This window comes from Saccostrea cucullata, unplaced genomic scaffold (assembly GCF_032062105.1).
Source record: "Saccostrea cucullata isolate Sc308-1 unplaced genomic scaffold, CSIRO_AGI_Scuc_v1 ctg4751, whole genome shotgun sequence".
Classification (NCBI taxonomy): Eukaryota; Metazoa; Mollusca; class Bivalvia; order Ostreida; family Ostreidae; genus Saccostrea; species Saccostrea cuccullata.
In genome coordinates, this window is record NW_026925009.1 from 122,976 (window position 1) to 136,908 (window position 13,933).

The 13,933-nt window shown below is 32.0% G+C and overlaps 1 protein-coding gene across 1 annotated transcript in view; it reads right to left on the reverse strand.

Moving 5' to 3' along the window:
* The window catches only part of LOC134267802 (uncharacterized), an 85,705-nt gene extending 72,947 nt beyond the window's left edge, over positions 1-12,758 (reverse strand). Inside the window, exons 1-4 of the mRNA XM_062750006.1 lie at positions 12,656-12,758; positions 8,655-8,970; positions 6,736-6,971; positions 4,742-4,901 (exon numbers count right to left, since the gene is read on the reverse strand). Of these exons, the coding sequence (XP_062605990.1) occupies positions 4,742-4,901; positions 6,736-6,971; positions 8,655-8,919 (661 nt within the window). The 5' untranslated portion in view covers positions 8,920-8,970; positions 12,656-12,758. The remainder of the gene's footprint in view (positions 1-4,741; positions 4,902-6,735; positions 6,972-8,654; positions 8,971-12,655) is intronic.
* Positions 12,759-13,933: the final 1,175 nt, after the last annotated feature.

A 13,933-nucleotide genomic window follows, 5' to 3' on the forward strand; every position in this document is an offset into this window, starting at 1 on the left:
GTATAGCCTTTTTACAGAGATCTAACGGTCTAAAATTTCAATTTTCAATGTCACGAATACCATAGTTTACTACATGTTTTTATTATGCATACTTTGGATGTATGTTAGCGATATCTCGAGCATTACACATAATTTAACAAAAGTGTGGTGCGCCGTCAAGTTAAGAGACGTCATTTTCACAGTCGTTTTCACGGGAATCGCATGCGACAAAAAATCACTATATTTCTGTTAGTACTTCAAATATCACGTCAAAAATCGAAATTCATAATTATAATAGAACAATTTAAAGATACATTTGAAAAAATTGTCGGAAAATATTGCGAATCATGGAAAATCAATGAGTTAAATTTTGTATTCCAAGTGCTTTTGCTTCAAATTTTTGGTAGTGATCCATACCTTTCTATCAGCGATATCAACATACCGAAAATTTTAGTAGAATTTTTTTAAAATACAGAAACTTTATTGGACTCTTTAAGATAAATATTTCTGTGAAATTTCATAACTATATGACGTCTGTAAGAGTATATAATAGCACAGTCCGTATAACATTTGAAGGACCCTCGTACTTACATGTTTCTATACGTATTTTGTATGAAACAAATATAGGTCGGATCAGGTGTCATGGATAAAGGAATATCTACTTCCTATATAGCTTATCTTTAAAAATGAAACAGTGGCACAATAAAAATGAAACAGTGGTACAATAAATTGTATTCTATCAAATTTTTATGGAAATTCTGGTCTTCAAATGTCATACATAAATTATTAAGCAGAAATACCAGGCGAGAACTTTGTTGCAGATCCTTAGAATACTTGTCAAAAGAACCATGATGTTTAACAAAACATTATTTTTATAATGACTAGTCAATATTTGTATTTGTGGGATCCTTGTTATGAACATAATAGTAATTTTTGATGTTCAGATAGTATTTCATTAAACAACCCGTGTACCATTTACATCGACTACAGACAGAATGGATGATCGTTGTTATTGGTTGGTTTTATTTTTTTAATTACTTTTTTTCTTAAACTCTTAAAGAGGTTTTTGTTTTCCAAATCTCTGAGTTTTTCTAGTAACACCTGCAGTACAGTAGTGGAGTATATCTGATGTTTCTTCTTCTTTTATTTTATTTTTTTTTGGGCTTGATATGGGCATTATATTCTAGAGAATTCTCCTAATTTCTATGTCTTTATGTAAGTTTTCTGAAGTTCTGGTTGTCGCGTGGCGCAGTGGCTTGAGCGTCTGCTCTAAAATCGCGAAGAAAGAAGACGTGGAGACCGGTCCGTCGGATAACACCATATAAATCAAGATTGCGTGCCGCAGTAGGTGTTGACATAAAAAGGATCTCTCCCTGCTTAATGCCCCTGATTGCCAAGTATCAGACAAAAATTTGCAGCTCCGCATCGGCAAGCGGTGACATCACTTATATGAGTAAAAATTCTCGAGGGGAACGTTAAACATACAGATAATCTGAAGTTTTGAAATTCAATATAGACTGATGATACAAAATAATTTGATTGTTTGAAGTCCTACAATATTTTTTCATTGACATATATGTTTGATTCCTTTTTTACGCTTTCTACGAAACGCTGAAAAACTCTGTTCTTTTTGTGGTCTTAGATTTTTTGCGTTTTTCCTTGCTTTTATGTGTATTTACTTTTTGTAAATAATACATTGACTTGTAATTTTCATGATACTTAATTTTGTCCTGTTTTGGAAAAAATGCGTAAAATTTGATGATTTCATCACAACCGAGCAGCAGAACACTCGTCATTAAATACATTTAACTTAAAAGAGATCTGCTCCTTGTATTGGGGATATAGAGAACGTTAATGAAAACGGAAAATATGGCGGATTATGCCTATTTACAAGTAGTGTTCAGCTTTCAATTGTTCGTTTTAATTGTTTCGTGTAAGGGTTGATACATTAATTTTGACGCAAATTGAAGTGAAGAATAGAATACTGATACACAAAAGAAACACAACTTGCAGTGATCTACAAGTATTTAAATTTTTTATCTAATGATTTTCAAAAATGAAGTCAGTAAGACTAAACTCACTTTTCAAAACATTAATAAATTTGATAAATATGTTAAATGATCAAGTTTTGAATTTTTTAAAGTACCATATGCCTGTTTGAACACCTCAATTAAAGCGTACAAGACTGCTCAACCAAACAGTTGCAGCTTACGATACAATAAGTTCATCATTTTAGTGATATGAGCAAAGGAAATATTCTTTCCCATTTTAATGAGGCTAGGGGGTGGCAGCCATTTTTAGACTATTTCAATCTCCTTTAAAAGGAGAGCTCCATATAAAGATATACAAAATGATGAAATTCTAAAACTAAAATATATGAATTTTTTCTTTGTCAAATGATAGTTGACAGCTAAAGATACCGTGTGTAAAAAAATAATTTTAATCTGGTGGTTAATTTGGGATTAATTTGTTGACCCTCCAGCCTCCTTAAATGCCTGTTTTTCAGTTAATAAGGTCGAATTTTCTCAAACCTAAGGCAGTGTAGAAACACTTGAACTTCCGGTCCACAGACTGTCATTAATGCATATGATACGTTAGAGCCTGTTTTTTTGCATCAATAACTCTTTATCACCTTTATTTTTGGATTTTCCAGCTAAAGCAATTGAGATACGTATTTATGTTATTTTCAGTAAGCTTTAGCATCGCTACGAGAAACGAAAGGATTTTTTTAAAATATTGCTGCATTCTTTATGTTGAACAGTTACAAACCCTAGAAACTCTATTTTATTGCCAAGTGTTTTGTTAAACATATGCAATTTTTATATTTCTTTTAAGCAGTCCTAAACCTAACTTTCGGAAATAGTTCGAAATTCATTAAATCGTACTATCGATATTTAGAAAATTGAAGATATGAATACTTTTAAGATACAAAACTCCTCACTATATATCATTGTTCTCCTCTTAAATATGATGTTACGTTTCTTTTGCGTGTCAGTATAAAATCAAGGTCATTTAACAGGTTACATTATAATAATAAATAATTAATGATAGTTTTAAATAACACCAAAAAGTGAACCATTCTACATAAACTGATGTTTGATAAAAATATATTAAGTATTTTCTTCAAAAATGAACTTAACAATTGATTGATTGATTTTCCTTTATCTTCCCTCTCCAGATTTTTTTCACTCATATAAAGACTTGCAGATGGAGAGATGCAAATTTCGTCCTATACTTGGCACTAAGGGTCATTAAGCATGGAGGTATCTTGTTGTGCTTGCGCCTTCTGCGACACGGGACCTCGATTTATACGGTCTCATTCGAAGAAACAGCATCCACGTCCAAAAGAGGGACTAGAACCCTCGACGTGAGGATCAACTCCTTATTTCGCGACTCTAGAGTGGATGCTCTAACGAAGATTCGTCAGACGGATAAGTTAACACAGTTTCTGTGTCCAGTTTCTTTGAATATCATGCCATGCAGAATCGTTTATGAGACACATTACATGTATATATATAATTCATTTCTATAGCTAATGAGTAATTTTGCGATCTTGTAGACGTGCAATTTAATTATTTAATAAAACATGCTTGTTTAATTTCACCCGTGCGTATCACTCAGTCATTACCTTTAATCACGACATTTACTTAGTAAACAGGGTAACGACAATTAATTTATTTTAATTTTATAATTAAAAGTTCAACATTTTTACAACGTTAAAATGTTGTTTTCTGATTTAGACCCGGAAATAAAAAAAATAAATGCGTAGCATTATTTTTACTTCAAGGCAGGTTCAGGTGTTTCGTTATTATGCATTCAGGATCAAAATCGACACAATTCTCTGTCGATATGTGCGATATACATCGCAGGTCCTAATTGAGCGTACGTTTTATCCTCCTCCATATACATTACAGACTTTAATATTATGCTACAAAGACAGGAAATAGCAGTTCAAACAATGTTAACCTACAGAAAAAAGGTTTGCAAGTACTGTTTAAGTTACTTATGGATTTTCTTCAAACTCAAATTCAAACTGAGCAAATCGCGATCTTTTCCGACCGCAATTTTAACCTGCTATATAGTAATCAAGAACGCTTTTTTCAGGCACTTTTTAAGATATCATTGCTGCATAAATAGGAAGAATATTGTAAAACTTGATATTTTTATGACAGTAGCTATTGTTGGTGCCTACAGAGAATGGGTGTTATAAACTAAAAACATATTAATTATGTAATTATGGAGAAATTGGCAAATGCTTTCAATGAACTGCGACAACTCCGAGGTGTTTGTCAGTTGTTCATGGCGTGATTGCAATGATGTTTTGAAAATCTAATGAAAACATTATGGTTTATAATTAAAATTTAACTGAAGATCTACCCAAAAAAATTATATAATCTTTAGAGTTTCAGCAGCTGACAAAATTCTCATAAAACAAAGACTAGTTTCTATCCTCTATTTACAAGGGTTTAACCAATCGACAAAAAAAGTGTATTAAAATCTTTTTACGGTGTTAATAATATAATTATAATTTTACTTGCTTTTTTTGTTCATTTTTTATTCTTAAAAAGGAAGTAGAGCAAGCCATTCTTTAATTATGTACAAGAATATATTATTCTGCAGTGTGCTTACGTCACGTAATGAACTATTTTAATAACTTCATACTTACACATATATGAATATATTTGTTCTCTGCATGATTATATAATAGAGAGCTTCCACAAATATATTTATCTATATCAAAGTGGTATACTACTAAGATCACCTCTAACATTCCAGGGTATTGTTTCTGACCGTTCCAGTCTCAGCTGTCTTATTTCCAGTAAATGTTCCAAAAGAAGCTCTCGCTCTGAGTCATCGATTGTGGTGACCATTAAAGTTTTAGCTTCGTTTAGTAATACAGCACCTCCAAGTCTTCCAATAGCCTAAAATGATTCCAAACATGTATATAATGTGGATTATACACGAGTCTTCTAAATTAGAAACAAAGGTAAATAGCAAGGCAGGGTTTCAGGAGAAAAAAGGTTTGATACATAGTTTTTTCCATTTAAAAAAACAGTTATTGAGAGTGATCTCCCGATTGGAATTCTCTAGGCGTTGGAAGTAAATAAAGTGTTTACAGAGGTAAACAAAAGCACATGACTTGTGTTTTTTAACGGATAGAATCAACTACAATATAAGAAAAAAATTCAGTGATAGTTTGTTTTACATTGTGTAAACAAAAAGGGCAGACAATCAAAATGTCCTCATTTACCATAGTTATGCTGGGAAGAGCACAGATGCGACATGTGCTAAAAGTTACGAAAGCTAGACTGGTAACCGGATAAGAACAGTTCTATAAGTCATGTTTAATAACTAATAAAATTTATAATAATTCAATGCAAATATATTTATGACAATTTGTTTCCAATAACGAAAATTACATGATAGAAACTCTTAATCATTGTGTATAATAATTAGATGTTAAGGGAAGCAACTCAAAATTAACAAACAGTGCTGGAATTTCTTTGTTTTGTCTCTATATTTTGCAGTTTCAGCCAAATTTATACATGTCTATGAAAAAGATGAGTTTTAGAAAAATCGTATGGTTAAAAGTTATGTAGTTTTTTTATCATCATTTTAAATAGGAAATACATTGACTCTGATTAAGAATATAGAAAGCATTATTTAGATAATATCTAAAAAGGAAGGCTTGCTTGGTGTGTTAAATGAACCAGAATTAAACATGTTTGGTACCATTAAACATTTCCAAAATTTTTGAAAAATTCTATACTAGAGCCAATGTCCTTAAATTGATTGTGCAATTCTCAGTTACGCTTTGACTTTCAGTAAGGCGTTGCATTCTCAACGGCATGTCTCTTAAATGGTGACCGATTCTCATTGGTTAAGAAATTAATGACCTCAGCAACTTGACATTATTGTTGACAACAATGATATGACTTAAGCCCACCTCTTTAATGTACGAAACATTTTATCGGTTCCTAGATACACTCGGTGAAATTCATCCGATTTTTGTACTATGTATATTTCATCAGTGATTTGAAAAGCTATGTAAATTTTAGTTTGTCATGCTATGTAATTTGGCCGAATTTCAAATCAATTTTGAAAAAAATACCATCAGAACACACTCTAGCTTTGTAGTTCAAATGTACTAAAATAGGGATGCTGGAGTATACATTGTATGTATGTGTATGCAATATCAATAGGAATTTGTTTATTGGAAATCATCACGTAGATCCACACGTTGGCCCCTCTTATAAATAAAAAAAAATGAATTGACACCATTCTTGTTGTCTGTTTTGTTAAGATAAACTAGCAACATTCATCATTTGGGAGACAAAGCGTCAAAATTCCTAACTGAATGTTCAAGTATAACTGAGAATTTTACGATCTCTTTTTTTTACTGGAGAGCTATTTGCATCATATCCGATTATTAAATTTCTTTATTTCGTTTTTTTTAATAATGCATATTTTTTTATAGAAAAAAGTTAAATATAGACAAATAGTACTTTTTTTTGTTTGTTTTTTTTTTTGTGTTCTACAATAGATAATTGACTTTTCATTCCCGGCCACTGCTTACTCACTGTTATATCCATTCATAGAATTATATATTATTTCAGAGATTGTTGTGCTTTTCTCATTATTTGGTTTATTTTAGAAGAACTACTGATATGAGAATAGGAACACTAAGGGTAAAACAAGGTCGTACAAATAAATTCTAAATAGACTATTGAATTATATAAAAGTAGTTTCGCTTACCCCCTCTATATCTGTCCAGCTAGTATGAAATTCATTTGCGTTCATCCTTGCGTCTGTTGAATGGGCCACAGTTTTTCTGTAGAACTTGATTCTTGCTAAGTCAGCCCCAGTACTGACATCTGATGGATTGGGTAGAACATCAAATCCTCCTGCTGGTGCTGTTGTAGAGGGACTCATGTTCCGTAAAAGGCAGATTAAAAGTGTAACATCAAAGTCATTTGACACAGGATTGTTAACTAAAACAATTGAAAATGAGGTAATAAATATTTAAATCAAAGAGTAGTCTGTTTCTAAAAAAACATCATCAGTAAGGACAGATGATACAAATGAAACAATTGATGTTTATGTTGATACATATTTTAACCTATTTTAAATGATACGAAAAATGAATTTTTAAATTGTAGACTTTATACAATGTTCAATATTCTGCCTTATTACATTCACCCCTAAACTTTTGTAAATCTTAACAATTTATCACCTTTTAGGGCACAATTTTATTTTTTTAATGAAATCAATAGGGTTATTCATTTTGCATAGTAAAACATGGATTGCTTGATTAAAAATATATTGTTTAATGTCCCTCTCGTGATTTTTTCACTCATATGGAGACACCATCAATTGCCGCTGGAGAGCTGCAAATTTTGACATATACTCGGCATTCAAGGCAATTGCGCAGGGGGGATCTTTTTGTGCCAGCACTTTCTGCAACAATGGACTTTGGTTTATACGGTTTCATCTGAAGGACCGGCCCCATCCCTTGGTGGGATTCAAACCCCACTCTAGGAAAGCTGGTGACTGGAATATATATTACAGTCATCAAAATTTGTCGGCCGAGCCGATCGATTATAAATTTTCGACGGTGATTACAAACATTACTTAAAAAACTGGACACAGAACATCTCAAACCGTACCATGGCAGCATACAATTCCTCAATATAAAACAAAGGATAATGATGTATCTCAGTGAAGTCTACTTGCATGCACATTGTATTAGAGTCAGACTAAAACTGCTCAAAAACCAATATACAGAATTGTGTATCTCAGAATAGTCTACTTGTGTGTCAAGTTATATTGAAATCAGACTAAAACTGTAAAAGTAATAGGATATTGAGTGTTTCACAGAAATTTATAGGTTGAGTAACAAGGGCAATACCGTTCATCGAAATCAATAGACAATACAAAGAGTTGTGTATCTTTGTGTAGTCTACTTGTGTGCCAAGTTATATTGAAATCAGAACAGACTGAAATCATAATCAAAACTGTAAGAGGAGTAATATTTAAAAGAAAAATGATTGCAGACAGACATCTTTCTATGGCATAAGCCCTTCTGGTTTCTGACGGGTCGAGCTAAAACAGAGAGAATTTTTAAATAAAAGCAAACGAAATTATTAAATTAAAAAAAAACGAAATAAAATACAGAGTTTCTAAATGATCATATATTTAATATTTAATTTAGGTAGATCTGTTACAACGCGAAATGTAATAACAACGCAAAATGTAATAAACCTGGATTATTACATTCTGCCTTATTACATTTTGCGTCGAATTCAACGCAGAAAGTGATAACGCAAAATATAAAAACACACTTTTCGAAACACACGTCGAGATGAACGCAAAATGTAATACCTAAAAATGTAATAATCCCATTTTTTTTTAATATTTAACGTTGTTTTTACATTTCACATTGTAACATAGTTGTTGTATTTTTGCCCTCTTTTATTTCATTACTAACATATAACAACAATTGAAATCTCTCTCTCACTCTCTCTCTCTCAATGGCCGTGTAGTAATAGCATAAAATTTGCAGGTCCCCAACGGTAAGTGGTTGCGTCTCAAATAATGCATAGGAATGAAAACTTCTTTAGCTGGTCTTAAAACATCAAACAAACAAAAACAACATTTCATGCCTTCAACTTTACCTCCGAAAAGTGTGTTCCACTGGACCTGGTTTATGACTTTTCTAGCCCTTAAGCTAGTCAGAGTCGGCCTCTCTGATGCTAGATCAGCAGCTAGGTTACATGGAGGATGGATTGTATCAAAATAGACCCTCACAGCTTTTGGTGCTCTCTTCAGGACCAAGTTTACAAATCGCAGAAAGTTGGTTTCCTCGGGTGACACAATCGAGGTTGTGCCTGTGATCAGACTTGTTGTACACCGGTGTACATTGAGAGTAGATAAAGCCATAATGTACTGTTAGCTTCTTGTTGAATACTCTGATAGTAATATCTATTTCATCTAAAATTAAAGAAAACCCCTCAAAAGCAATTTTTTCCATGAAAAAATGTTGTTTGAAATATATATAGTACATGGAGATAGCGAACAGTTTTCAATATAGAATTTTATAAAACAATACAAATAGGAGCAGAGCAAACACGGATCTCAAAAACATTAGAGGTGGGATCAGGTGCCATGGAAGAGTCATCGAGCATCCCCAGTAACATCCGCCGTGCGCTCCTTGGCATGATCGGGAAATAACGGAAAATTCATCGTCAATTCAGTGTATTAAGAAATAAATTTAATTTTTGAAGATTCATGAGGTTATGAACTGAGAACGTTTCAGGCCGCATATTTTATATAGTGCGTTAGCGCTTCATGATAAATATGCCGGTGTGAAGCGTTGTACTTCATATGCCTCATGAATCTTTAAAAATTAAATTCATTTCTTAAATTTATATTATTTTTTTGATGAGCTGCCTTAAATTTACTTCATGGAGTTTTTATTTTTAAAGCAAAACACCATGCGCTGAATTTTTGACGTCGAGTGCAGTATTATGACTAAACAATGGAGATATTCATGCTCATTCATGGTAGTAAAGGATCGAGAAAATGAACTGTATTTTATATTGTAAAGAATCACAGGAGAAATTTATTGGAAATGTATAATATTAAATAATGGACTAGCAATTTGTATGAAAAACGTCAGCAAGCATTTGACTCAATGATAGTATTTGATGACAAGGTCATTGTATCGACCAAAGAACTTACGAAATGATGACTTTAAACAAAACTGCTAATTTTCCTGTTTCGTCCATTTGTTTGTCAGAGTTTTCCACGTTTTAGAAATTGTACATACATAGAGTATGCCCTTGCGTATCTGATTTACTAAAAGATATAAACTCCGTTATGCAAAATATCTCACGTTTCCAACTAACGTTGATGCTCAGGCATATCCAACAAATTAGACAGTGGTTCCTTAAGAATGTACTTTCAGTCATGCAGTTTGAAAAAGCATATAAAGTGTTAAATAGAGCTTTTATGAAAAGCTTTACTTTATCCGACGGGTAATCCTCACTTCAGGTTTGAGATAAAGATTCAGGTGTACCTACATATCTCGATTCATCATTATCTGTATGACACTCTTTTTCCCCCTTTCAAAGTTCGTTTCTGCTCAGTTTGGTGGACAAGAAAAACTTTTACCTTGCATACCTGTATTTGATATGCTCAAATGTCAGCTCTCTGTCAAATACATGTGACCTAATTTAATTACCGACCGTTTACGGGAAATATAAAAATATACAAGGTATGTGTACATAGGTACACAAACAAGTTTACGATAGTTGTCGACAAATACAATTAATCAGTAGGTTGAATGCTGACTGATGTTTTACATACTAATTGTTAGGCCATTATCTAATCACTAAATGATCTGTGGATTTGTTTTGTTCGCCCGCGCGATCAGGATAATGAACATATTGTTTATGTAACATGTCTTTGGGGAAAGCTTCCTCCTGCATGATACCTGATACACCTCTTACGTTTGAAGAAATCATGTTTGCTTTGTTCCCTATTGATAAAGGAAGGCCAATATTTATACAGATCCAGTTTAAATTTTATAAACCTATTATGAAACTCCGATTATAACTTGTCTGTTGATAGGATTTTCTCACATGATGGGTTAACTATATAGCAACCATTTCAGTTTTCATTATAGCGTCATTGTGCATATTTGGCACCCTGCCTGTTGGATCTTTAAGCCATTTTATACACACAGAGAGACAAAGACATTAAAATTGCATGTATGGACCAAAATTTTACGTATTTTCATGTAAATTGACTTAAAATCTATGCTAATTGATTTTAAGACTTCACTATGTTTTAATACCAGGGTTGTTCGGAAATTATTGAGACAATTACAGTTACTGTATAAAGGATGGAGATATGTTCATAAAAATTCATCAACATTTCATAAAGAACAAATAAAACATGATATGTTTTGGTGAAATAAGAAACATGCATATGTCTTTCGACCCGAAGTAGCATCTCTACGTCATTTAACGTCACGTCAGCCGTAGATATCTTCGCATGTGAAGCGATCCAGAAGATTTTAATACTCTTCCTTCTTTGTTATTACATATAACATTACAAAAAGCAAACACCGTCTTTTCTTAAACTATTCTTAAAATGTATGCTGTTGCCACGCAAGTGAAAAAATTTCATTTGTGGGAAAGGATGCAGTGTTGATTTATTCAACGCCGTTTGAATACCGTAAGGATATCATTACCGTACATAGTACATGTAATAACTCATGGTCGTCTAGAGCTTTTAATTTTACTCTTGTTAAATTAACTGTTGAAAAAAAGAGTATACCAATGAAATATCAAACTATTACACATTATTTTTTTCTCGTTGTTATTGTTTAAGCAGGCTGTTAAGTCTGGAAAAGAGTTCTACATTGCGCTACACAAATTTAAGGTATGCTGGCTGCTCCGCCCTTGACGTGAAAATCCATTTTGTGGTTGTAAGCAGATTTCTCTACTGCGCTTAATTTTGTACGAACTCCGTATTTCTGATTAAAATTCTATCAAAGTTGAAAAACATGAATTGGAAATAAAGCTGAAAAACTATACACTTAAATTGAAGTATTTTGCTCTTATTATGGATCCACGAAGAGTTTGAACGTTGGTGTTGCATATTTTCCATATCTGATTTCGTGACTGCTCCGATACCCCTATTATTGACACATTTATATGTCATTGTAGAGAAAATAGTTACAATTTGTAAAATATTTCTTGTTTATAATAATTCTAAGTGTATGTGCAAATTTTCACAGAAAGACCTTCATCAGAGAGCAAAGCATACACAATGTCTCAATAATTTTCGAGCAGCCCTCGTAATTTACTTTTTCCTATTTTTACACAGAATGATAGTAAAAAATGACATCTTCAAGATGCGGGTATATACGGAAGCCTGTTAGTGTCAGGTGAAAAAAAATCATCTGACCACTGCCATTTTTTATGTATTTATTTGGCGGCCGCCAGAGAAAAAAAATTTTTTTTTGCCTTTTTTTGGGGTTGGGGGGGCACAATACATGAACAAGTTTCCGTAGGTATACATATTCAAAAGATTGTTTGATAAAATACATCTGGTAAAAATAAAGTATATTTTTTGTTAACCTTAGATAAATGTCTAAAAACTTCTTTTTTCCTAAACGGCATATATACATTTTAGAGTGTAGGAATTAATTATTAATATGTTTTTTGTGATGTATTTGGACGTGGGTAGATTTAATATCATTATTTGCTTATCATTCCCTGAGCAAATTGCCAAAATCTTTGTTATCGATTGAATATTTCTTATTCTAATTTAATTCTGACGTGTTTTGTGCACAACTGGATAAAATAAGAGACTTAACCCATCTATGTTAAATATGGGTTGTTGAATTTTGAAAGATATTTACTTAGTATAGCTTTGACATGTTCTAGCTTTATGAAATTATGCATACAAATGTATGTCTCGAAAGGGAGTTTTAATTTGATTATGAGTTAAGGAAAGTATTCTAATGGATTTTTTTTAGCTTGACAGGACCTACCTTAAATGGACTTTTTAAAGTTCAGTCACTGTATTTCATTGTATTACAAGAACGGTACAAACATAGGGTCAGGTATATTCTGCCATCAGGCTACATAATATTATTGCCTACCTGGTTCATCAGGACTGCTCATCAACTCCACAACTGCCAGGAAATACAAAACTTCTCACATATCACGTTTAGCCACCTTATGCTGGCTACTGTTGTTTTCACATTCAATCGTTGTTCAATATATTGACCAATTTAGCTAACAATTTTTATTTTATATTAGATTAAACAAAACTATATCTGCCGGAGGACGAGATATAAGGTGATTTTTTGATAACCGTTTATTTAGTTTGAGTATGCCCTCTGCCTGCTAGACACGAGTTTATATTTATAGTTTATCATGTGATGGATGATTTACATTCACAGCATGTTAACAAGACCCCAGCATACATATTTGACTTAACAATAGAAAATACTATGAGTTGAAAACAAGATAATTGTAGTAACCATAAAATTATTGATGTTGACATGAATTGAAATATTTTTATATATCCTTGTATCATAAATTTATCTGTCCCTCCTTAGAAATTGGTTGTAAGAAGAAGATGATCTTGTGTGTAGAATCAACATATGTTCCATTTATTCAGGTAATAATGACTTATTACTTGCTACATAGATAAGATGAATCAACAATACAGAAGAAGAATTCATTAAGTTTATCATTAAGGTGATTTTTTTTTGCCATCCGTGTCTTTTTTTCTACTGAAACGTCAACAAATGAAACAGATGTTTCAGATTGCGTCTTTTTTTTTTCAAGATAATTGTCAGTAACATATACCTGATAATATATCCAGTAGTACTTCGAGTTCGTTGCAAATATTGTAAATATCTCAAACATCAGTTAAATACATAGAGGATTCATTTTGTAAATTATGCATTATATTCGTAAAATATATATTTTAAAAAAATATATTATACGTATACAAGTTCAGTTAAGTTTCATCTAATCGAATAGCCTTTAATGTTTATTTTAAAATGCTAGTGACCTGATCAACTCTGCTACAGGAATTCACGTAAGTGATCGTTTAAAAATATTATGATGCATTGGAATAAGATGAACGTTTTATTACATAATTATTTATAATCCCTTACATTTTGATATAAAATACACAACTGCAAACATTCTTAAAATATTTATCCTAGTAAGAAACATGACAAGAACCCCATTTGAGGTTTCAACTGTTGGTTCTTTTATAAAGATTCCTTTAATCCAACTTACAGGTGCTTAATTCCAAACTTCTTTAAGCTAATTAAACTTCTTTAACTTAACTTCTTTAATCTTTTACACATTTAGCGCCAAGATAACATATTCTAAAATTTATTTTCACCTGTAAACCTTTA